The sequence below is a fragment of the Denticeps clupeoides genome, chromosome 2 (genome assembly GCF_900700375.1).
Source record: "Denticeps clupeoides chromosome 2, fDenClu1.1, whole genome shotgun sequence".
Classification (NCBI taxonomy): Eukaryota; Metazoa; Chordata; class Actinopteri; order Clupeiformes; family Denticipitidae; genus Denticeps; species Denticeps clupeoides.
Window position 1 is genome coordinate 26,369,803 of NC_041708.1, and position 25,007 is coordinate 26,394,809.

The window sequence follows — 25,007 nt, forward strand, 5'->3', positions numbered from 1 at the left end:
CAAACTCTCTGGTGTTTGATCGTACGGTCATATTTTCGTGGTTTTAAAATCAGAGCAAATTTACGAATCTCCAAATCTCCAGAGAGAAAGCTGATTCTGTGATTCCCCCCGAAGCGCATGTTATGCAACCTCCTTCTTCGCGTTTTGCGCCAAGCACGCAGGCACAGCGCCCGAACCATAGTTTCCAAACCGACGCGCAACGGTGAAAGTGGCGATAAAGCTTTTTTTTTTTTTTCAAGTTTCCCCATTAAAAGCTATACGAACCGCACGCACGTTGCCAGCAGTAATACTGCCGCCTGCATCTCCAGGTGAGAAACCCGAGAGGAGCGAAGCCTCACAATGTACAATGGGACAGCAACCTGCCAACTGCACACAAAGGTGACCTGTACCCATCCGACCGGCCATACTCCCACCCGTCCCGTTACTCTATCTATCTATCTATCTATCTATCTATCTATCTATCTATCTATCTATCTATCTATCTATCTATCTAATAGATCTGTTTAATAGATCTATCTATCTCGTCCATTCTATCGATCAATCTCTCTCGTCCATTCAGCTGTAAAAGTGGATCATGTGCTGCAGGGTTGGCGCTGCCTGCTGGTTCTAAGGTGCAGAGTCACGGGCGCAGCCGTGGGAACTGGCGGACCCTCCGTCACTCGCCACCCACCCACCCACCCTCTCCTCTCTTCTCCTCTCTTCTGCTCTCTTCTCTTCTCTTCTCTTCTCCTCTCCTCTCCTCTCCTCTTTTTTGTACGTTGGTTCGCCGCCGCGGAATGTAACGGCGCGGCCGGCGAGAGCGCAGCGTCACGCAGGACCGCACCTCTCCGCGGGGGAACTAAGTGCCGACCGGAGGGACCCGGGATCCGCGGGAGAAGCCACCATGAACCCGCCGTGCGCCCGCTGCGGGAAGATCGTCTATCCGACGGAGAAAGTCAGCTGCCTGGACAAGGTGGGACGCGCGCAGGAACCGGTGGCCGGACGGTGATGGATGGCGCTTTCGTTCTCGCAGCTTTGCTCTCTAAAGTTCCGCGTTTACGCGAACCAAAATTCGTTTGCTGAAAAGTTGAAGGCGCCAGAGGAGCGAAGTGTCGCGCGAAGCTCTGCTGGAGTTTGCACGACGTTGTCGCGTTATGGAGCGCGACACTATGGAATGGGGCAGAATTCTTTACTTTTTAGTGTCTCCTGCTTATTTTCCGTGCAAAGCTGCAGGAGGAGGTCGGTGGCCTTCCATCAATATTTGGCTGGCAAAGTCCAGTTTCTCAGTGACGCGCCGTGCAGGGTCACTCCGAACCCTTATGCTTTGCGTTTTGCCAACAAAGCTGCAGATAAGTAACATAACACCAAAGGCACTGCTGCGCAAAGTGTTTGTCGTCCCACGTCAGGGCTCTTTAGCCACTGTGGGCCTGGACGTTTTTGTATAGTCCTGTTTAAAAAAGAAAAAGCAGTGCGCACGGTCACGGTGTGTGTTTATGGCTCTCTCCGCAGAACTGGCACAAAGGATGCTTCCACTGTGAGGTGTGCAAAATGACCCTCAACATGAAGAACTACAAAGGATACGACAAGAAGCCCTACTGTAACGCGTAAGTCACACCGTGCCTCATCCACAACACTGTGCTGAGGACGTCCATCGAAAGGACGTACATTACAGGGCAAAAATTTGCAGACACCTTCTCATTCGATGTGTTTTCTTTATTTTCATGACCATTTACGTTGGTAGATTCTCACTGAAGGCATCAAAACTATGAATGAACTCATGTGGAGTTATGTACTTAACAAAAAAAAGGTGAAATAACTGAAAACATGTTCTCTCGATGAGCTTCAAGAGGTCGTCACCTGAAATGCTTTTCCAACAGTCTTGAAGGAGTTCCCAGAGGTGTTTAGCACTTGTTGGCCCCTTTGCCTTCACTCTGCGGTCCAGCTCACCCCAAACCATCTTGACTGGGTTCAGGTCCGGTGACTGTGGAGGCCAGGTCTCCACTTTTTGTTAAGTACATAACTCCACATGTGTTCATAGTTTTGATGCCTTCAGTGAGAATCTACCAATGTAAATGGTCATGATAATAAAGAAAACGCATTGAATGAGAGAAAAGGTGTCCAATCTTTTGGCCTGTACTGCAGATGATCATACACGGGCCAGGTTACACCAAACTTGACACCCCGGAAGCGTTCCAAAACAATCCTCAAACATGCGTTGCTTTCATCTGGACCAAGCATTTTCACAGTGTGTTTGTCCTGTGAGTTCGGACCTTGCGTGTGGAGGTTGCATGCCCTCCCGGTGTCGGTGTGGGTTTCCTTCAGGTTCTCTCCGGTTTGTACACTAGGTTGGCTGGTGGCGGTGAGTGTGCGCCCTGTGGTGGGTTGGAACCCCGCCCTGGGTAGGTCCCCGCCCGGAGCCACGGGACTCTGCGGTTAAGGATAGTGAACACGTGAGATATTTGTGTGGTGTGGATAATTTATGGCTGTGGTCACACATGACGCCTGGGTGGACATGACTTTTCTGATTTTGATGGAATTATTTTTTTTTTATTGCAAAATCAAGGAAAAGCGGGTGCTGGCTTGCCACTTGAGCCTACGTGGTAAAAGAAATTATGGTCCAGAATCTACTGGATCTGAACCATCAATGCGATGGCGGCGGAAGCAGCCAATGCATGTCTTATAATAGCACTGTAATACAAAATGCCCTCTGTAACAACAACGCTGTCCGCAGGCCTTATCATTTTTCTAATAACCTTGTTAAAAATATATCACCTATAAATGCGTCTAAGACCTGCAATATGAAATTTGAAGTTGGAAAAATTCTGGAACATCCCTTTTAAAATCCCACTTAGCACTGGAGAACATAACTTGTCTATTTTCACTCCCGGTGCATGCAAACCGTCGTGCCCAAATGTTTCACTCTGGATGCTGCTGCAGGGCTTTTGGAAGAAATTCAGAAGCTGCCCTGAGAGCTCACACTGCTGCGCTGTCCTACTAAACAGTGGCCAAGCGAGCCAAAACCCTGGCAAAAACGAGTGTGGTGGAAAGAGACACGTGATTTACATACTCCAGGGAACAGGGAGTCCTTCTCTGACAATGAACTGTTCGTTTCATACCTGGATCGTGCTGTGGCAGCATAGTGAACGGTCGCAATAGTGAGAGTCGTACAGTACAGGCCAAAAGTTTGGACACACCTTCGCATTCGTTGTGTTTTCTTTATTTTCACGACCATTTACATTGGTAGATTCTCACTGAAGGCATCAAAACTATGAATGAACACATGTGGAGTTATGTATAAAGAAAACACATTGAATGAGAAGGTGTCCAAACTTTTGGCCTGTAGTGTACGTATCTTCACATGGCAGAGTGCTGGAAAGGAGTCAGGTTTCATCACACGTGCCCTGGAGAAAATTGTTTGGTTAAACGTTAATAAAAACCAGTCACTGGTTTAAAAGCCCCTTGCGAGAGGAACTGGATCCAATTGACAATTTTTTTATTATTTGGACTTTTATCTTTGTTACAACAGTTATGGCTAAATTCGGCATTCGATTTCCCATGAGCCCATGCTTATCAGAAGTCCAAATCTTTCTACGGCTCCCTGTTCTGCCGACCCACCCCACTCAGCGCACAGAGGTTTGTCACCGATCGTTGCCAGCTTTTTCCACACTTTGGAAAGTTAGTCCCAGGAAGATGAAAGGGGAACATGAGCGAGGGATTAGAAAGCGCATTATCAGCACTGGGGCCAGGGTTCACGACTTTCACAATGGTGCTCCACTCGGCCCCGTGTCTCTGTGTGTGTGTGTGTGTGTGTTTGCCCACACATATTTGCCTTCACTCTCCAAACTACAAATTGAGAGCACAAGCCTTCAAAATAATCTCTGTTGATAACCCAGTCGGTCACGTTTTCCTATTGTGATGCCCTTATCAACTGATTAATCTTTTACGGTACGGTATAGAGCTGTAAAGAGATGTAAAAATACTTTGAAGGATAGCTTGCCTGGTACATATATGTATATAAAAGGGACATTACATCACAAAAGGCGAGAGAACTGTTTTATATGTAGATTACTCTGTAAAATATTTATATTGCCTCATTATTGCTCTTTTGAAACCAGCAAGCCTTCGGCGTCTATTTTAAAATACGATTACGTAACATATTACTTTTGTGAAGCTCTCAGCCTCCTCCTGCATCCCTCTCTTTTTTTGTCATTGTTAGTTTGAAAGGGCAAATCGCACTGCTTCAGGAGACGATAACATCCGTGCCTGATAAAGTAACTGACCTTCTTGCTTTAGGATGGTGGGTCAAGTAGCCTTTCAAACGGGACGAAACCGCGCGTCCCGCGCCGGGCGACACTTAAAATCTTACTTTGTTAACAGAGTCCCTTTGTCTGACGGGGGGACTAATTTGTCTCACCGACTGTGAGAGTTATGTAACTATCTAATCCTTTCAGGAGCAGCGGAGAAGACCAAAGCGGGCAGGAACAGGCTGCGGAGGCTTTTTTTGATTTTGTTTGCAAGTCTTCAGGCGTAACGCAGCGCGAGACAAAGCTCCTCAGTCACTTGCTTGCTTTTGAAACCAGTCCTTGTTTGAAGATGGACTCGCATTGTGGGTCTTTTCAATGTTGGTCATGTTGGTCCAGAAAATCCACGAATGCATCTTTTGGCAACAAATTTGACAACATCCATAATGCATTTTTCGAGTGAAAACGTGATCGTTCTGCTATGCTTCATGTGTTCTTCTTTGTTCTGCCATGCTTCAATTTAGCCAATCAGAGATTAGTCTTTTCAGCCAATCACAAGAAGGCTTTTGATCTGCACATCATCTCCACAAAACATGTGGACTTTACTGAGCAAGTACAGCTTTCATCGTGGCAACTTTTCCTATTCACGGGGCTACAGAATTCAGTTTATCGGGAAATGTTGGCCAATTTGCGAATCTACAGCACAGCAGCACATGGAAAAAAGATCCCACACAAGTTGCATTTGTGGATTTAGTTTTTGTGCACGGTTGATTAATGCCAGTGTTCAAATCCCATGGGAGTACCTGGTTCGGACGTATTGTTAGGGTGACTATCTCTCGGATCTTTGCATGGCTTGCAGATTCCTTGCGATGCTCCTGCCTGCCTCAGCTGCACTGAAAACTGCAGCCTATTGTAGCCGGGGCCGCGTTTCGAGGGACATGCATAAGGAACCTGGAGGGCCCTACATCAGACCGAACCAGGCCCCGTGTCACGTTCCTGAAGCTTTTTGTCTGCTTTGTCCAGTGCTCCCCCGTTCGCCTTGATTGTTTCAGCTTCTATAGTTAGTATAACTGTATCCTCGTCCAGCCCTCCTTCTGTCATCCGTGGTTTCCCCTCCGTTCGTGTGCGTGCCTCCTGTCTGTGTGTTGTCTGTGTGTGGGCCCACGTGGCCCGTATATTTTATTAAAACGCGTTGTGAGTTGGGCAAAGGCGTTCTTCTTTTCCCTGCTGCATGCTCCAGACAGAGGGATATTCATTTGCACATTTTACAGTTGGTTTGACACCACCTTATCACATGTTTTAAGATATTAATGGTTTAATGTTTGACTTCTTAGGCAATAGTCTTTGCAAAAAAAAAAAAAACAAAGCTTTGTGCCATGATATATTAATATATATATTCATATGACACTTGGTCAGACACCATTACATGTCATGATTGAAGAGATTACTAGATTTATTTTACATGGCCCCGCAGTTATTATTTCCAAAATTAACCATATCAGTATGTCGATTTATACAATGAACTGCCTCAGGAAGATGATCGGAGAAGTTTTCCTTTGTCTAAACATTTTTGCACAGCTTTGTACAGTTGTTTTGTCGATGGATTCATTTAGATGAATTAGTAGCATGATTAGATGCAAAAACTCCTTTTTCCACAAAAACATGCACTTTACTGCAGAGAAACAATTGTAGTTTAAAGGGGCGACTTCAGCATTTCACTCATTTGTGTTGGTTTGGTTTGGCTGCAAGTCCAGCATTCTGTTTTTTAAAGATAGATTTTACATTTTACTGCTGGCTACATTGTATACTTTTGCAGCACCAGGTTCACTTGGAATGTGTGTGTGTGTGTGTGTGTGTGTGTGTGTGTGTGTGTGTGTGTGTTTTTTTATGAAATGCATAATTATTAATGTCTGCGGGAAGAAATACTGCTCTATTACATTATATGAAAATGTGGCTTTGCAGCTCAGTCTGCCAATACTTTTCTTGAGAAGGTACATTGCCAAGAGCTCAAGGGTTCGCCCAGAGTCATATGACGAATGCAGCTAAGCCGTGTTTTGATGCTATTCAGCCCGAACCCAGACTTAGCCACACTTTTAATTAAGCAGCTGGTTTATGAAATGGCTTTCGAGTTCTAAGCAAAGACTTCCAAGGCGAAGTACTCAGTAGTGAGTGTTTGTGGTGGTGCTGCTTATTCCAGTGGCCTAATTAGCCCATCTGCGCAGTCACAGGGAACCCTAAGAGTGCAAAAGCTTGCACGTGTGTAAAAGCGTCACGTAAAAACCGTGTAAGGTTGCTCGCTGAGTAAAAAAAGAACAATTCACTGAAGATCCCTGCCAAGGAGGTCTTAAAGATGGCAAAAAACACATGGCTTGAATTAAGCGTATGTTTAGAAGTGCGTGTGTGTGTGTGTGTGTGTAAGCCACAAATGACTAGAAGCTATGGTTTGGGAAGATCAAAAGCGTGCTGCTTGCACAGTAACAAGCTATTTTTTAAGTCGTATCATAAAAACATCATGTGTTGTGACATGCATGTGAATATGGCAAACCTGATTACTGGCTAGATCGTGATCTTGGACAGTTGTGCCGTGGCGTTTTTGGTTCCTTACAACTGCGGTGACAGGACGCGACTTTGTGTCTGTAAATGAATTCTGTTTAGACGGGCAGAAATAAAGGGTAGACTGCTTTGTGGTGGAAAAGAGCCTCTGGGCGAATGAGTGTTTGTCGATGGATCCCAGCGTCGGACACGGGCCCCCAAGGGGTGAAATTAGGTCCCAGAGTGACCAGACAGCTGCACATCTAGGCCAGGACTGACAGGATTTCCTCACTCTCAAAATGACATTGGTGGTTTCAGTTGTAACCCAGTAGGAGCCTCGCGAATGTTCCTTCAATTACTTTTTAGTAATTTACACAGTGCTTGCTCGGTATGTGTTAGTTTCTTTGGTCATCATGAGTCGTTTAGAGACCATAAATATAACTTAATTATAATGAATTATAGTCATGGTCATCATTCAGAGGACTACATGACCACGTGATGGTGATGTAGGCGGAATTTTCCTGAGTAACTCCCAGGTGTGGGAGAAGAGGAAGCGGGAACACACCAACACAGGTCACAAATGTTGGTTGCCAGCCAAGCTGCCTCTTCTGCAGTAACATTGTTGGTTGTGCTGGGAGCTGTGAATGTGACCCTGACTTTTGGAATACATGCGTAAACACGAGCTTCCACCTACCTGTAATGCTGAATGAAAGACTTTTGTAAGAAACATTATTTAAACTACAATGTTGTATATTTTACCGTTTTCGTTTATTTGATCATTTAATCCTTAAAGCAAAATACATGACTAACCGTGTGGGCTTATGGCTGAGTCATTTGTATCACATTGTATTTCTTAAAATTTTTTTTTTTTAGGGGTGGGGGTAAACTATCGTTGTCCCTTTTCCTTCTCCCTAACACACACAAACTGACCATGCACCAGTCACTGTGCAGCTTTGGTCTGCCAACTACCTCACTTGTCACTTTGTCACTTTAAACTTACCTCTGTTGCACTACATGGTTTTGCACTCTCCACCATGTGCCCTTATTTGTATATGGTGTTTTTAAAATTGTATATTGTGTTTTTTAAAATTGTATTTATACCTTTGTATTCAATGTTACTGTTTTGTATTTAATGGGTCTGAGAGTAACGTAATTTCAATTCTCTGCATGTCCTGTACATGTGGCAGAATTGACAATAAAGCTGACTTTGACTTTGACTTATAATGGCTGCTGCGGGAAGGCCGATATTCACTGGGCATACCGGGAGGTCGTGAGGGCGGACTGACGCTGCTGTGTCGGCGTGGAAAAGGACCAGACGACAGGAATGCTGTAAAATTAAGCCTTTACCTGCAAATCGCATGGTGCAGAACACGGACTAGCTCCAACATTAATGTCAGGGCGGGCATCTCTTTTTTATACTAGACAGCCACTGTGTGCTAATTGGCTGACGCCAATGTCACTCTGGCACTTACCGTTACTATTTCGTATTGCATGCAACAAACGAAAGTCGTCCAATTGAAAACCATTTTTCTACCACAAAGCACTCACGGGGAGTTGCAGACAGGCGCAACCAGCTGAGGAAAATCGCCCTGAGGGAGTCTCACTTATTTCACAGCAACCTTCCCCAGAAAATAACGCAACTTTTGTTGCAACTTTTCACTAAAGTTGCCTCAAATTCAGGCATTTTAGATCGCAACAATCACAAAAGTATATCACGAAATCCTGGAGGGATTGATGCTGTATGAAATCAGGCCTAGTGTGAAGCACGCCGGCGCAGAAACGCAGTGGCTGTCTGTTCCAGTGTCGTCTCTCGTCAGATGGGCCGGAGGACAGGAAGTGAGGGTCCTTAACCCCCCGTCCACTCCCGGCCTCCTACAGTCACCCCTCTCGACCCCCTCTGCCACCAGGCCTCGCTCCCGGGCCTCTGGACATCAAAGAGCTTCTTCCTGTCCCACACAGGAAGCCAAACAGATCCCTGATGAATAAGAGCTCAGCGCAGCAGTGGGAGCGTCTGAGCCAGGGCCACAATGGCATTAGAACAATGGCTTCCAAATCTGGCCTTGCAACTGTTCCGCTCAGCTGCATTGTGCGACTTTGCCGCTCCGTCCTGCCGATAAGTGCGCTGTGCGCAGGATGTCTCCCTGCTTTTGTTATTAGATGAGCTTTTGAATGGGACGTGGGGGGAACGTTTATATTTAGGTTTTGATGTGCCGGGAGGATGTAACGTCTCGGTCATGGAAATGGCAGGATTCTGGGACTCTCACCAAGGGGGAAAGCGAGAGCCACTTCCTGAGCGTCGCTTAGTGTCTGCTTAGTGTCTGGGGATTAGCGGTGCACGTGCTCACAGGCCTTTTTTTGAAGTCAGAATTTGATTGCATCTTTATCTGATGGAAACTTGCCACAAGGGTGGCATCAATTAACTACGACTCATAATCACTGCCTCCATGCTTTCCAAATAGCTAGCAAAATCTGTGACCGACGTCAAGCGTATCATTGCGAAATTACGTTATCATTTGCTTTTTGACTGGCAACTAATTAAAGTCGTTTTGGCTGGATCTAATACCCTAAGAATTATTTCAACAGAAAGTAGCTGAATCCTGCTGCAAACGGTGCCAAACCAGGCCGTGTTAGCTGTACATACACTGCTCTTCTAATGCTATGTTATGCTAAGCTATGTTATGCTAAGCTATGCTCAAAGGCTGAACACATTTTGAGGGCATAGCAGTGACTCTGCAAGAGTACAAGGATTCACACATTTCCACACTGCACTGGTGCTGGTGCGTGGACGGTTCCAAAGTTAGGAACCCAGTAGACCCAGCAGCCCGAAGACCAGCAAAGTTTCATGGCAGTTCAGAGCAGGAACGTACGTGCGTTTGAACGCAGCCTTATTCCACCCTGCAAACTGCAAACTAGAATCCATAATGTCAAAGGTGTTAGGTCCAGGTCTACATGCTATTCTATCTCCAACACTCAGGTTACATGCAAAGAGAGGTGTCCCTCATGCTTGTGAGGCAGTATGGTGACTTTGTCCAATGTCACTCACTTAGAGACATTTTTAATATGTTACTAAAGGTCGCTAAATACAGACACAAAGTCATTAAGCTAAATAAGTTGGCCTGAAAGGCAGTAGCTTTGTTTCATTCTGCCAAAAAATGGCTTTTTTGTTCATGTTCTCCCTGCTTTCAACATCTTGTGCTTTGGTGAGGTGAGCGCAACACTGCCGGTGGGGGAGTGTGCCCTCCGCTGCTCGGCTTTTGCTGATTGATGGCCAAGGCCCTGCGATCTCATTGGCTGGCCGGCCATATTTTATGTTGGCTCCAGCTTGCGTCTGATCGGTGAGGCGGCTCTCCTACCAAGAAGAGCGATGAGCTTTCGGTGACGAATGAGCTGAAGATGGGGGGACTGAGGCCAGCGTCCTCCTGTGACTCAGCTGCTTATTGGACAAACATACAGACACACACACACACACACACACACACACAGAAACACCCACATTCAGTGACAGACGTGAAAATAACTGCACAGCTAAGCAGGTGCCCGCAGACAAACAAGTGATGATAGGGTGACTGCCAGTGTTTATGTTGAACAAACAGTCTCCGTACCTACAGCAGCTTCACATACATTTTTTGGTGCAATCGTCAAAATGTATCAACATTGGCAATTCACGTTGAAATTAGATTTGCAGGCTACTATTTGTTAGAATTTCCCCTTGACACGATTAATAATGTATAGAATGACAGTTGTCGTGCTTGTTATGCAAACTTTTAAGCCTTGACCTTGAACCACGTAGACACAAAAAGTTCCAGCACATTAGATTTACATTTATGGCATTTTTATCAGACGTCCAGCGACTTACAATCAGTAGTTACAGGGACAGTCCCCCTGGAGACACTCAGGGTTAAGTGTCTTGCTCAGGGACACAGTGGTAGTAAGTGGGGTTTGAACCTGGGTCTTCTGATTCATAGACAAGTGTGTTACCCAAATTATTATTCCAATTATTCATAGCCTGTTATTGAATGATTAATTTTTGATGATGTCATTGTAACAAAATAAAATACTCCATGTCCCCTGTCCTCATCTGTCATCATGTTCCACGAGAGAGAGAGAGAGAGAGAGAGAGAGAGTGTCATTGTTCCACCGCTGTCTCACCTGTGACGCACGGGTCAGATGGGAGCCTGCGCCGGTTTCACAGAGTGGGGGTGCTGATATGTATTATTTATGGTGACGACAGCGGGCCGCTGTGAGGCGATACCTGTCCAGGAGAGATTATGAGTTCACCACCTCAGTCGTGGAGCCTTTTATAGCGGCAGGTCATTGTGTCTTTATTTCCTGAAAGAAAGAGTCGTCCTTTTTCCTGCCTAAACCCTCAAGCAAAACCGAGCTGGTTGTTGACACATTTTCAAACCAACATATGCGGCTAAAATACGTTTTTGTTATGTATGGGGGAAAATTATCCCCCAAAATGGTATCTGAAACATTATGATTATATTTAGCTAACTTAAATATTTAGAATTGAAAAGTGTACATTGTGATATGCTAAACAGCTAAACCTATTCAGAGGTGATCGCTGTCAGGGTGCTTTCAGGGTAGAGAGAGGCACAAGTTGGTGTGGGCCGTTGCCATAGGAAACCTTTGTTTTGTGGCACTCGTTTAAAAAAAAAAAAGCCCTCGATGTGACGTCACAGACAGACACAGCCCTACAACAGTGGCAGTGACATGCTGTACAAAAAGTCACATGGAGGTTTCTCGCTAATCGCTAATAAAGATAGTGTTTCAAAACACCAAGCCACATTGAAGTTGTGTTTTTTTTTATCTCTGAATTTGCAATGTCTAATGTGGTTATTAATTATTAACAAATGAACTTTAACTGTGCATTGTAATGCCAGAAGGTACATAGTGAGAGAAATAAATGAGCGAAAATGCAAAAATTTAAATACACAAGAGAGCTTTTATTACAAGACTCACATTAAAATAATGCCATAAACTGCAGTAGATAAACCAATGGCTTTCCATCTCTTAGCTGACCTTGCATCAGTATGAATTGAATGGATATCACGCACACAGTCGACGAAAAACGTAATAATAACACACTCAGCATGCAGCAACTGACAGAAACAGATAACCAACACAATACACTATATGCGTGTGTGTCTGTGTGTCTTTGAATGCATGCCATTGTTTGTTCTAGTAACCATTGGATATGGGTCACTGTAATGGTGCTTCCTTTGGCTTAATTTAACCCGACACACCCTCTAGTTTCCTTAGGCAGAATAAGCCTTTATCCAGGAGAAGTCACACAGTCATTGCGTTACTTCACGGTCCAGACTGTCCTCTGAACAAACGGTGTCATTGTTGTGGATCCTCACGGTTACTGCGTCATATATACATTTTGACTATTGTTTTGCATGCAGTTGAAAGTATTTCCATTTTTCACTAAATAAATAGCATGCGAGATATTCCCTCAACTTCACTTAGATCGGCATCGGTTTTCCCGTTGTTGTAATGAGGCAGCATTTTTTGCCTTTTTTTGACTCCTTGTCCTCAAGCTGATGAATGTCCCAGCGGTGTTGTTTTTGAATGCATTCCTTATGATAACGTCCATTTAACAAGGGAACTGGACTCTTCCACGTTTAGATGCTCCACTGAACCCACACATTCGGTCCTCAGCCGTGGCCTCATTCCACTTGAGTTGGTCCCAGCATCAGATGCCTCATGCACGTGTCAGCTGTTGTGGTTTTGATGCATGGTTCACGGCCTTATGTATTTAAAGCTAATTATCATGTAATAATAAGGAGTTTTAGGTATTTAGGTGTTTTTTTTTTTTATCCCCGGTCAGATGAAGACACCTTGGCTGCTGAGTGAGGCTTTGATACCCCATAGAGCGGCTCTTTGTTTTAGCTGCGGCGTTTTTCAGGGGCCAAACAAAGGGGCAGAGTTGCCAGTGGAGACACATGGCTACCGATGTGTAACCCCAGCCAGTCGCAAACAACACAGCAGGAACCCAAATCACAGGGGACTGGAGGTTTTTACTGCCGCACGGTTATCTTCTGCTCTTCGAATTCGATGGTCTCCGACCATGTCCTGTCCTCCCTCTGTGCGCTGGTCCGCAGAGTTCTGACAGACAGTCAACACGGCCTAATCGTTGTAATTTCCGTGTTTTGTCTGGCCCCTTGTTTGTTTATCGGGCCCGTCCTCCCTTAAGAGGGACACCAAACCTTCTGCTTTCCCACAGTCCCTCATCTCATCATCTGTCCATACTTTCCTTTCTCGGCCACGTCACACCAAATCCTCAAGTGTGAAAGTGTCTCAGCAGGGATCTGACACACAATATCTGGAGTGTTTTCAGCAACTTGCAAAATAATAACAATAATAATAATTCACTCTGCCTTTTTCATGGATTTTATTTTTGACTTTTATTTCCATGTATCTGTCACTTTGACAAAACCAAATCTTCACTATTTTCCTGCCTTTTCCATTGTTTGTGCCTGCTTCTTCCCATCCCTTCCCCCACTGTAATAGTGCGTTTGCCGGCTGTAATTGCTGGGTGGATATTGGATGCCCTTAAACACCGACTCGGAACAACAACAACAAGCACTCTGAGACCCGCGTTAGATCGCCATCGACAGTCGAAAACACAGTGTGGCCGTGTTTGTTCTGTGGTGAGCCGCTGGGGTGAACACTACAAGGAAGCTCGGTGACGGAGCGTCTCCAAAGATGTCATCTTTTTTTTAAATTATTTGTTTTGTTTACTCTCCCTGCAGGTCCATCCACATATTCATCATAAATATCAGATTAGAACCCATTTAATTTAATGGAACATTGTGTAATACATAGTTAATTAATTAAAAGTAATTATTGAATGCTTGCTTATTAATTTCTTTTTAATTACTTATTTTTAAGCATGTAATAATACTCCACTGGAAAGACTTTTCTTTCCAATGGGTTTTAGGATTCACTTTCTCTGTGCACAGGCTTCATGCAGCGTTTCAAATCAAAGTGTGTCACTTCCTGTTGGGAATGTACCTCGTGGGACCGGGATGAAGGTCATGGCGTCGCCTGGTCCTCGTGCAAGGGGCAGGTTGCCAAGGTTACAGAACACCTTATGATCAACCCAGAATTTGCAATGAGGCTTTATCTTGTCTCCATTTCTATCAGATGTAAAATATGTATGATGTACCACAATAGTACAAACAACAACAATATACAATATAGGCAGTATGGTCTAATTAGACCAGGAAAGTAAAACAGTCTCCATATGCTTTCGTTTAGCCATACGACTGGCAGCCTGCTGCTCAGCGAACCCCAAACGCAGCTTCCTTCCTGCTCCCTTTTCCTGTTTGCTGCTTGATCGGTTTATATTGCCGACCTGCAATTTGCTGTAATGTTTTCATTTTTTGGCGGTGCTCTTTGTGTATGTTGACTTACTTTAGAACTGATCCCTTCTTTCAGTGACAGCATTTTTATGTGCAGTTTTACATTTGCCACCACGAATGCAAACGAGTGTACATAAGGTGTGTGTAAGGTGTTTGTAGATTAAAATACAAGATTACAGACAAGACAGCAACTGGTTTGCACTACTTCCACTACTGAACGTTTACAAAAATCTATAGCATTCCTACAGGACTCATTTCATATCATGCAGTTCCATTTTTGTTCACAATTCACAATTTGCAGGCCCTAAATTAGGGCTCAATTTCAGAAAGTAGTTTGTTGGATGGCCACACTTCTTTATAAGTCTGGGTTTGGGGTTAATTATAACTTATAACTTAATTAACTTAACAATGAACTGATTGTTATAATAGTCCTCTCACTGGCTGACCTATGTAACATTGTAATTATATAACTGAATTTATTGAGAATAGATTTTCCAGATTTTGGCCAGTCTTTAGTGCATTCACAACCTTTACTCTTTTGTAAGATGATGTCAATTTTCTCTTTATGTGCCCTTTTATCATGATGCCCAAAGCTGAGAGCTTAAATTTATCGCGGTCATCTATTGTAATTATATAATCTATATAATCTATATATAAAGCTATAGCACTTTCCATCTGTGTTGCCAGGTTGGGCAGAATTGAATGTAGCACTTTGAACCTTGTTCAAGGTGCACACATTGGCCACTGCTGTCTCAAAATAGCATTAACTGTCCTGATTAATTATCAGACTGATTAACTTGTTGGTTCTCTTACATTGCTGATCCATGAATCTTACACAGCAATCTACATATTTTTCCGCTCAGTAACAAGAGCTCTGCCAAGACAGAGTCCTGTAGACCCCTTTCCTCTGCTCCCCTTTATTCTTCCTCCCTCTCCTCCTCTCTGCCTTGCCTTTGATGTGCCCGTCTCAGAGAGTCCGTCTGTGCCAGCTCCCTCTGGCATCCTCTCTCCCAACACACCTCCCTCTCTCAGCCTCTCCATTCGCCCCAGTCGGCGCAGGGGAGTGGACTTCAGTGGCTCCGGAGTTCCTCGTAAAAAATGCTCCGCTGCTTCATGGTCTTCATGGCTGCCTGGGGTATCACTGGCCACCCTCTGATCCACACTAATAACAGTTCTGGCATCCTGCAATCCCTTTCCAGCAGTTCAGGCTCCAGATGTTGTGTGTCTTATGCACGTAGGTTGTATGAAATAAGTCAAATTGCAGTGTGTGCTGTGTGCAGGGTTTTAGGTTACCCAGGTAACAGGAAGTGGGTACCTCCCACCCACTCCCCCCGTGCTCGGCTTGTTCAATGCCCACTTTGTTTTCTGACATTTTTTTTTGTCAGATAACGTTGTGAGGTCATTCATGAACTTTTATTGTTTCATGGAAGAAAGCAAGGTGCTGGGATCACTTCCTGTGAATGTGCAGAGGTCACTGGGACATTTGTGTGGGGGTTTTTCTTGTACATGTAAGCTGCTCTGCACAGTTCCTGTTCGGGTAAAGAGAATTGTTGTCTTGATTCTGTTTATATTTTGTTTATAAATATTCACCCTCAACACAGTTAAAACTACGATTGCGTGCACAATGGAACATGCCCCATGCACCTTGCCATTTGTAACTAAGTTCAAAATAGACACAGTGGACGTATCAGTTTGATGTTTCTAATAAAATGGATGGTATCTGTCATCATAACCTAGACTTCACAGTCAGTTATATAGTTATTGCAGTTTTAACAGGTTATGCATTGTAGGTTTAAATTGTAGGTCTTTTTGTTTTTTTTTTGTCCAGGCATTACCCGAAGACATCGTTCACGATTGTGGCCGACACTCCTGAGAACCTGCGTCTCAAGCAGCAGAGCGAACTCCAGAGTCAGGTGAGGATGGTTGGGAGAGGTGACTATTCCTCTGCGTTGCCCATACGTGAGTTGTTGACTCTGGGCACCCTTCTGGACAAGAAGAGTCATCATAAATATACATTCTTCGACTGTACTGGCTTGAGGTCATAGTCAGTTTTTGGTCGTTTGGTAGTAGCCTGGTGGGTAACACACTCGCCTGTGAACCAGAGGACCCAGGCTCAAATCCCACTTACTACCATCAGGTCCCTGAGCAAGACACTTAACCCTGCGTGTCTCCAGGGGGGACTGTCCCTGTCACTACTGATTGTAAGTCGCTCTGGCTAAGGGCGTCTGATAAATGCTGTAAATGTAAATGGTCAAACTCCGTCTCACCATGTCCAAGGTACATTTGAGACCCATCTGTCGAGGTTGGGTCTCGAGGTTCTCCTGCAGGGAGCCCACATGCCCACTCAGGGTTTGGCATGCTGGACAGGAACATCCAGCTGAGTTGCATCAGGCCGCCCACCGAGGGAAGGCCACACAACCGTCCATGGAGAATGAGCTTGTTGTTCATAATCAGGACAGTCTGAGGAAGAAAACTTGTTTAAGCCGGGTTCCACATTTTCTTGTGCCTTGGTTCATCTCTGCATTATTTTTTACAAATCTCAATACCTGGAAAAGGCTGTTCAAGGAAGATAAAACTTATTGCATTAAGCTAATATATCATATTGTCAGCCCGGTTTAATTATGTCTTTTTGAATTAAATTGCCATTGGCTAAACTGAACATCCTACTTGCTCCATCATTCGCTTGAATGAGTAGTTTAGTTTAGAGAGAACAAACTTTTTGTGCGAGGTATGAAACTGCTGGTCTTCGGACCAGAGTGATGTGACATGGTATGTTTGAGTATAAGCTATAAGGAATCAAATTTTGTTCTCCTTGTGGAGGAGTTCAAGGTAGGTGAAAAAAAAAGTACAGCTGGAAGTTCAAGCTGCAAGAACATAGTGGAAACAGGAGGAGACTAGAAGTTGGAGGGAATGTAGGCATAAAGGCAAAAAGGTCAGCTATATTCAGCTTGGAATTTCGTTCCCCAAGCTTAATTCACACTGTTTCCTAGACAGTGACGGAGCGTAGTGCTGCTGTGAAGCAGGTCACTAACCTTTTTATTCTCAAACTAAGACACGAGACCTGAATTTGCATTAGAAATAATTGGGAGGAAATTCAGTAATGGTTTTTAACCACGCCTCGACTTTTTCGCACCAAAACCCAGAAACAATACCAGTAAGGGGGTGTGGTCTGTCCATCCCATGCCGCAGTTCTTACGAACACATTAACATGGCTCACCAAGTTGGCCATAATGTGTATAGTGAAGCGACTAAGCCAAGAGACTCGAGAGCACAAAAATATTGTAGGTTTAACGTGACCTCCCTCGTTTTGCATCCAGGATGTATTATATTTACCTTCCTACACCCACGACAAACCCGTTCCATGCAGTTGCATTAATAACATGTATTCAAGGAAAAATATCATTTTTGCTTCCATCATGGACAACTGAAATGACGTGCTTTCATCACCGGCAGCTGCCAGTGGCAGCTGTGAATCAGTGTTAATGGTGGCTGATGGCACACATGCCCCATCAGAAATGAAGTGGGGTAGATTTGTCAGCGTAAACATCACATTTTTGCTTCTGTTCTGTCATCTGAGGAATTGAAAGCCGGCAATTTATTCAATTCTGGGGACACAGAGTGCAGACATTTGACAGCAGGTCTTTGAAAATGAGAGGGAGAACCACAGAACCACATAAGGCAATGCTATGCTTTGACCATAACAGTTCTTCCATCATCAGGCTAAGACATGAGTCACAAATTAATTTGATTAAGCTTTCCCTCAAGATTATTATTGCCTTCCAGTGAAATAGCAATTATTGCTGTTATAACTGGGGCTGTATGTTAAACAGCAAATGTGTGCCAGTATTGTCTGTCCTGGTAGCAGACTTTCGCGTTCAAAGAAGGAAAGAGGCAGACAGCTGTCACCCCAGCAGGCCTTCATCACCCATTTCCAGGAAAAATCTGTGGGTCAGGACTGGTACAGTTCTACAAATGATTTGTTTTCCACCTTTGGACACATTTTTGGAATATAAGCAGTGAATTATGGTGATCTGATTTGTGGTTGTAGCCTGGTTTCTTCCTGCATCATAAAAACCTTCTGGTCTCTTCACATTTTGTTCAGAGAGATGGTCCAGATTGTAATAAAGCAGCGCAGGTGCTAATTGGACCCTCAGCTGACACCTTAGGTACTGAAACTCAATTCCAGTTTTGTATTTCCAAAAAGCCTCCAGTACTTTGCTGTGTAGAGCTGCACTCAAACTGTGATTCTGATTCATTTTACGTAAAATGTTTTTTTTCACAATTTCTTTGAGAGATTGAGCTGCAGTCTGCAGAAAAATAATGATGTGTGTGTATATATTAAATGTGTTTGCCATTTATCAAAAAATTGCATTTTATATCAAGAAAACTAATGAATTTAAATTGATAAAAATAAATGCAAAATTAAAATCAGACACACCAAGTCATCTGAGATTTACAACAGCATCACCTCAGTTATGGCAGTGGATGGCCTAGTGGGTAAGGAAGCGAGCCCGTAAGCAGAAATCAGAAGGTTGCTGGAATCCCAAACCACCAAGGTGCCACTGAGCGAAGCACCGTCCCCACTCGCTGCTCCCCGGGCGCCTTTCATGGCTGCCCAGTGCTCACCAAGGGAGATGGTTAAAAGCAGAGGACACATTTCGTTGTGTGCACCATGTGCTGAATTGCAGTGTTTCTCAATGACAATCACTTCACTTTCACTTCACTTAGTGATGTACAGACAGGAAAAACGGAAGTGGCCAAAGATGTTTTTGACATCTTAACACCCAGCTCAGAATTAATTAATTAATCATAATTAATAGAGATAATCCTAGCTTGGAGATTTTTTGGTCAGCTTGACCATATTGTAACATAGCCAAAAGTACGATTAGGACTTCCTGTAGCAGCCATCCCTGTACCCCTGGATTTTGGTTTGAAAAACACAGCAACATGGCTCATTTCACTTGTCATAAGGAATAGCACTGAGCCTGAGAGACATCAAACGGTCCTGAGGATTACATAACCACGTAACAACCACATCATCCACTACGAGCAAACAGCCGACCCAATCACAGCGCAGTCTGATCAGATGGTCTCAGCTGGCTCTCCTGGCTCGCCTGAGCAAGAAAGAAGAGTTGTGTCCCCAGGAACTTCAGCTGGACTTTAGCCAACACACACACATGTACACACACTTTTTACATTTACATTTTTTTTTTTTTTTCTTCACTGTTACATGCATCCCTTTAGGAGTCGCAGTGTGTGTTTTGTGGTTATTAGCAAGATCCATGAATGAACCATTAGGCACCATCATTATATAAGTCTTATGTAACAGCTGATGTATTTTAATGTAATGCACGATGTTGGGGCGTGTTGCAGTAATAATAAAAACAGACATAACAATGATGTTGTGCATGTTTATAAGCTTCAAATGACAAAACAGTTTGCACTGCACTAGAACTGTGTTTAAAAGGCCAGCATGTACACACATATTCACAGGCAACGTGGGACAGGCGTGGTGTCGGGTTCATCATTTTGTTTCATCCAAAACGGGAGCAGACGAAGGCAAGGCAAAGAAAATAGTCCATGGGGCACAAATGGAAAAACAGGAAGTCAATCCAGGCGCAAGGCAGGGAGAAGGCATAGCAGCAAAGGACAGGGGCGGTCGCAGCAGTGGCATGGGAACCGTGACATTCTGTCATCTTACCCTCAAAGGAGGGTATCATCCCTCCAGGACTAAGACATTGTTGATTCTTGTGGAACTTTAAACTGAGTTTATAGAGCCGCATGTAATGTGTTTTTCAGGTAAAATACAAGAAGGACTTTGAGGAGAGCAAAGGAAGGGGTTTCAGCATCGTGTCTGACACACCGGAGATGCAGAGACTGAGGAGAACCCAAGACCAGATCAGTAATGTATGCACCATGCCATTGGTGTGCATTGACTGACCTCTGACCCTTCTGTTGTGTTTGAAGTCGCCTTACTGTCAGTAGTGTTGCATAACGTCGTCGCCATTGTGCTGTTTGGCTGAGAATGGTGTGCATGTGGCGTGTGTGTGCCAATGTATGTGTGGGTGTCTTAAAGAATATGGACTGTTTGTAAAGTGGAGCAGATGAATGGCAAAGAATGTGATTCAGAGGGTGCAATTTGGCCACGGAGCTCTAACACACACGAATACGTTTATTTATGTCTTGAGTTTATTCCCTCAAGACATCTCAAATCTTCAAGTCCGCATTGTGTACACACTTTTTTTGTCTAGGCCCATTCATGTATGTATAAGGTTATACTACACATATATTTCATATGTATGATCTATAATGCATGAAGCAGTGCTGTCGTTGAACAAAAGGAAGCGAGATGAGACACAAGACCAGGTACGAAAACATTTTAACGTGACTCCTACAAATGCAAACCCATAAGTGTCCTCCGTAACTTCAAACCTAACCAATTTCTTGAACTTTCCCAGCATACATCTGTTTTAAAGCATGGCCGGTTCCACACTGTGGCTATAATGAGGCGTACTGGACCGTTAAAGCAGGCATCAGCTGGACCAAGCACACCTCCTTATTCCGCCCAGCGATGGGCCCTGGAGAACCCGGCCTCCCCTGCTCTGAGGTAATTAAACAGTGGCGGCCGAAAGGAGGGCGCAGAAACAGCGCAGCCCACATCATTTTATTAGCAGAGCCCTCACTTGGCAAATCTGACAGCCGAGGTAATTAAGTCAGCAGCGGGACGGGGAGGCAGCGCAGATGGACCATGTCTGGCAGCGCCGCGATTTCTTAACGTAGCTCATTCGTAAACAAATGTCACATTTTTTTTTTGGTCTGCGCATACTTTTGCAGTGCGTGCGAAACACAGTATGATCTGGAGGTCCATGACATTCACGGCAGTGTCAGTGCCACCCAAACAAAACAGCAAAAGGCTGTAAATGTTCTTAATGTTTTGTAAATGTTTCTTGAAGTGCCTCTTGCTTTCCATGGACAAGTCTTGGTTTCCTTTCGTTGCCACGGCATTCCCACAGTGGTGATTATTTTAACCTGCTCTGTAGGTCTCCAGCGTGAGAACCACACCTCAAAGCTTGTAGATGGTTTATTTCTTTTGAAATTATAGGACCCTTGAGCTCTTCCGTTCGCAAATTCTTGCTGTTTAGCTGAACATTTCAGCATAAAATTGTATTTTAAAAAAAGCCAAAAACTTCTTTAGAAGGTCTGAAGTGTCCTCATGGGCCAATTTTAAATATGCGTAGCTGCATGTATGCCTTTTCACCACCAGGACCTACTTGGGGTCCGAACACCGATTCTATGTGTTTGTCCCATGTAGTTAACTGCATTAACAACACGGAGCTGACCGTGGTTCTGACTCCTGAGGCGCTAAGGGGTTAATTAACTGGACCTACGGTTGCCGCTGCTGCTGAAAAGACAGTATAGCCCTGTCCTCTGTTTTTTTCAGGGACCCCCCCACCCCCCCCCCCCCTTACAAACAGCCCGTCTCGGCAATAAATCACATACATTTTTATGTGGCTTCTAGCCACATCTGGCTTTCCTTTTTACTCGCCTCAGTGTGGTAGCTCCACGCCCAACCACACAAGTCTGTTATCAACAAGCATGGGTTATTTGTGAAAGTCGCCGCCCAACTCGGGGGTACAGAACGGGGCGGTGATGGGGGGGGGGGGGGGGGGGGGGGGGTTGGGGGGTTGGCTGCTGCCATGTTTTCAGTCATTATCCAGGCAGAGCTGGATGCTGGCCAAGCCTCGTTTGGCAAACAAGCCCTGCTCCCAGTTAATGCGAGGGGCGGCATACGCCGTCTTTCTTTTTTTTTTTTTGTAACGCATTTGTTTCTTCTCGTTCTCTGCCCCTGAGGAGCTTAATGGCGTCTCTGAAGCCTTCATTGGCCCTTGCCTCTTTATTTCTTCCCATCAACTGCCCTGCACTGCAGCCCCGCTGAGGCGAAGACACAAAAAGTACAAAAAAGTACAAAAAATGGGAGGTGCCCTCAGTCCTGATTCTCTGCCATCTCAGGACGCGTTTACTTTCATCGTTTATTGCGGTAAAATTCATACAGTTTCATCTTCACGGTACAGAAAAGGACCTAAAATGATCCTGCCCAAAAAGATAAGGATGCTGAGAAACACAGTGGATGCTGCGTGGTCACTTCTCGAGAACAGTGACTAAATTAGACTGGAAGTGGGTCCTTTGCAGCTTATTGTGTTGCCTGCTTGACAGGATCAAACGCTACATGAATGGTTGGAAGCGACATGCTAAATGCGGTCTCGGAGATGAAAGCTTTTTTTTTTCGTTTTTTTATCCGCTGCATTGAGATGTTAACTCGGTGCCCCGGCGAGCCGCCAAGCTTCACAAATTCGAAACAGTTTGAATATTCCAATACTTTCAATTTGTATTTATTTATTTTGCCTGCTGCTGATGTTGTTCTGAATGAATATAGCAGACAGATGGCAACTTGATTGTAGCCAGCATCTGATGCGTCGCCTTCGGTGAACGCGAATCCTTTTTGGCGCACTCCGTTCGCCAAGGACGCCATGGATGGGTGAGCTGGCTCCTCCACAAAGAGGAGGACAGGGAAGGTCGTAGGTCAGCTTTCCTCACAAGCGCAGCATTTACTAAAGGGTTACATTTGGCCTGTGTGTTGTACTGTGAAAAACTGGTTTCGGATCAGTACTGGGCCGCACACGGTAGCATAGTGACCTTTTCACCGAGTTTCGCGCAGTTTTGTTGTCAGTTTTACTCGCCGTCCGCGCTTGACAGCTGCTTCAGCTGTGTGCTTCGCCTGCTCGCTGTTTCCTGATAATGACATCACGCTTTGGGAGGTTCAGATGCCCCTCCCACTTCAGATTCTCTCGGCCTTTAACAAGCAGCAGATGAATCAGAAGGATGGAGCCTTTTATCATTTTTTTTATTAAGTTAGTCATGTTTCCCCACTCCTTTAAAATGCCTTAAATATTTTTTTTATTCCTTGTCCTGATCTTTTGAATAAATTTTGCACATTAATCAACAATATTACGGCTTATTATTAATTATGAAACAGTAATGTGAATGTAAAAAAAATCTAAAAGGAGTGAAGCCATTACTGTAGTAACAGGATATTTATTATTATAACGATTATGTATTATTATGCCTTTCAGAAAAAGTTCAAATTAAAACACATTTCCCTTCATTTTATCAGCCTTGTTCTCAACTTAGGAACATGAATGCAGTAATTTTACGATCCTCCACAAGCTATTTGATTAACTAACTCAATTAAGCAACCCCTCTGACCACCAAATTACTCAGCACAACAAAATAATTTGGAGAAGGCCAACATAAATGCCACCCCTTCATCATAAAATAATGCCGTTGCTGTACCTCAGCGTGAATTTAATTGCCTCGACTGTGCAGGGCTCATCAGTTAAGTGATTTACTTTACCAGACCCAGGCTGACATAAACACTCTACAGGCAGCAATAATCTCGGTGTCTAGTGACGGTTAAGGGAGAGTTCACCGTTTGGTAGCAGATCAGTTGGCAGGGAGTAAGCGTAATGCTGCTGCTGACGTTTTGGACAGAAATACTGTAAGATGTAGCCCTATCACAGACTAGCAGTCACAATCATGAGCCCTGATGAGTAGTCGGTTTGTCATCCTGACCTCTGAACTCCTTCCTCCCACAGCACAATAGCTGCGGGTGATTAGCATGTAACACAGCAAACTTGCACGTTCATTGTAAGTTATATTTATGCACTGTTGAATGCAAAGTTTGTCAAAGCTTTCCAAGATATTCACTAGTGAGAGGAATAACAGTTAAAAAAAAAGTCATTTAGATGTGGGAGGAAGTCAGAGCTCTCCGTCTTTTTCCTGCTTTCATTGGCTTTGAAGACTGGTCTCCCTCCCTCAGGTCTTTTAAGCTTGTCCAGCGTTTGCAGAAAATCCAGTACAGCCAAGAGAGCTGTTTGCAGGGACTAAAATATTATGTCTGTGTTTTGGGAGAGTCTTGCCATTTGTGTAGAAGCTAACCACAATGTGATACCTAACCCCTCTATAATTAATTTTTATTAACACAGAAAAACTACTTGAAAGGCATCAGTAAAAATGCAGGTCCAATATTGTTTCTGCAGTCAGAAAATGAGGAAAAATCAGACCGGAATGTTCTCATGACTATTCCGTGATCTAAACCAAACACAAAACAGCACTTTGGAGTTACTGCAGGATTTTTAAAACGTATCAGAGTAGTTCAAATGGCATTTAGAAGTAACCGGGCATGGAGGGGGGCCATTCCTGTCTATTTTTCGACACCTTTTCTCACCCCCCTCTGCAAACCAGTCTGATTCACAGGCATGGCATCGCGGCGATAAAGACTAAGTGGGGGTCTAAATTGGGAAGGTGGACTTGATAAGAAGTGCCTGTCAGCAAGAGCATGAAAGTCAAACGGGATGAGGCAGGTTCATAACGCTTGTGCCGGGTTCTTGTACTGAACGCTCTTTCATTTTGTGCTCACAGAGGCTTCTGGAATGGATGCTGAAGATGCACCCAAGTGTGAAGAAGAGTCTGCAAACCATGGCAATGTAGAGGAGACAGAGGTGAGGTTGTTTTTTTTTTTTTCTCATGACCTCATCTCATGTCCCACTGGACCTCAAGAATGATGTTTTTGTCTCCTGTCTTCTTTTCCAGCAGAGCTCACCGAAGCCCATTGTGGACGACCCTACTGTAGCCTTTGCCAGAAGATGCAGCTTGATAATAAGTGATGTATGCACCCCAATACAGACAGGAAAAGTATACTTCTTTCTGTGTGTGACTGTTTCAATTTGTTTCTACGGTGGAGAACCAATCAATCTATATTAATAAGCTCGGTACACATTAATGCATGGTAATTAATTTGTAGCGCCTGCTGCTGGGTCTTGTC

At 44.3% G+C, this 25,007-nt stretch overlaps 1 protein-coding gene across 12 annotated transcripts in view; it reads left to right on the forward strand.

Annotated features, from left to right (window-relative positions):
- The first annotated feature begins 253 nt into the window (after positions 1 to 253).
- The window catches only part of LOC114771566 (LIM zinc-binding domain-containing Nebulette), a 54,284-nt gene continuing 29,530 nt past the window's right edge, over positions 254 to 25,007 (forward strand). For 8 of the 12 annotated variants that reach the window (XR_003743804.1, XM_028964967.1, XM_028964966.1 and 5 more), the window contains exons 1-3: positions 20,048 to 20,732; positions 24,605 to 24,684; positions 24,776 to 24,850. Coding sequence is in view for 11 of the 12 variants with exons in the window: in XM_028964967.1 (XP_028820800.1) it covers positions 24,616 to 24,684; positions 24,776 to 24,850 (144 nt within the window). In the remaining variant the exon portion in view is untranslated. The other 4 variants (XM_028964981.1, XM_028964975.1, XM_028964964.1 and 1 more) reach the window with 4 other exon arrangements.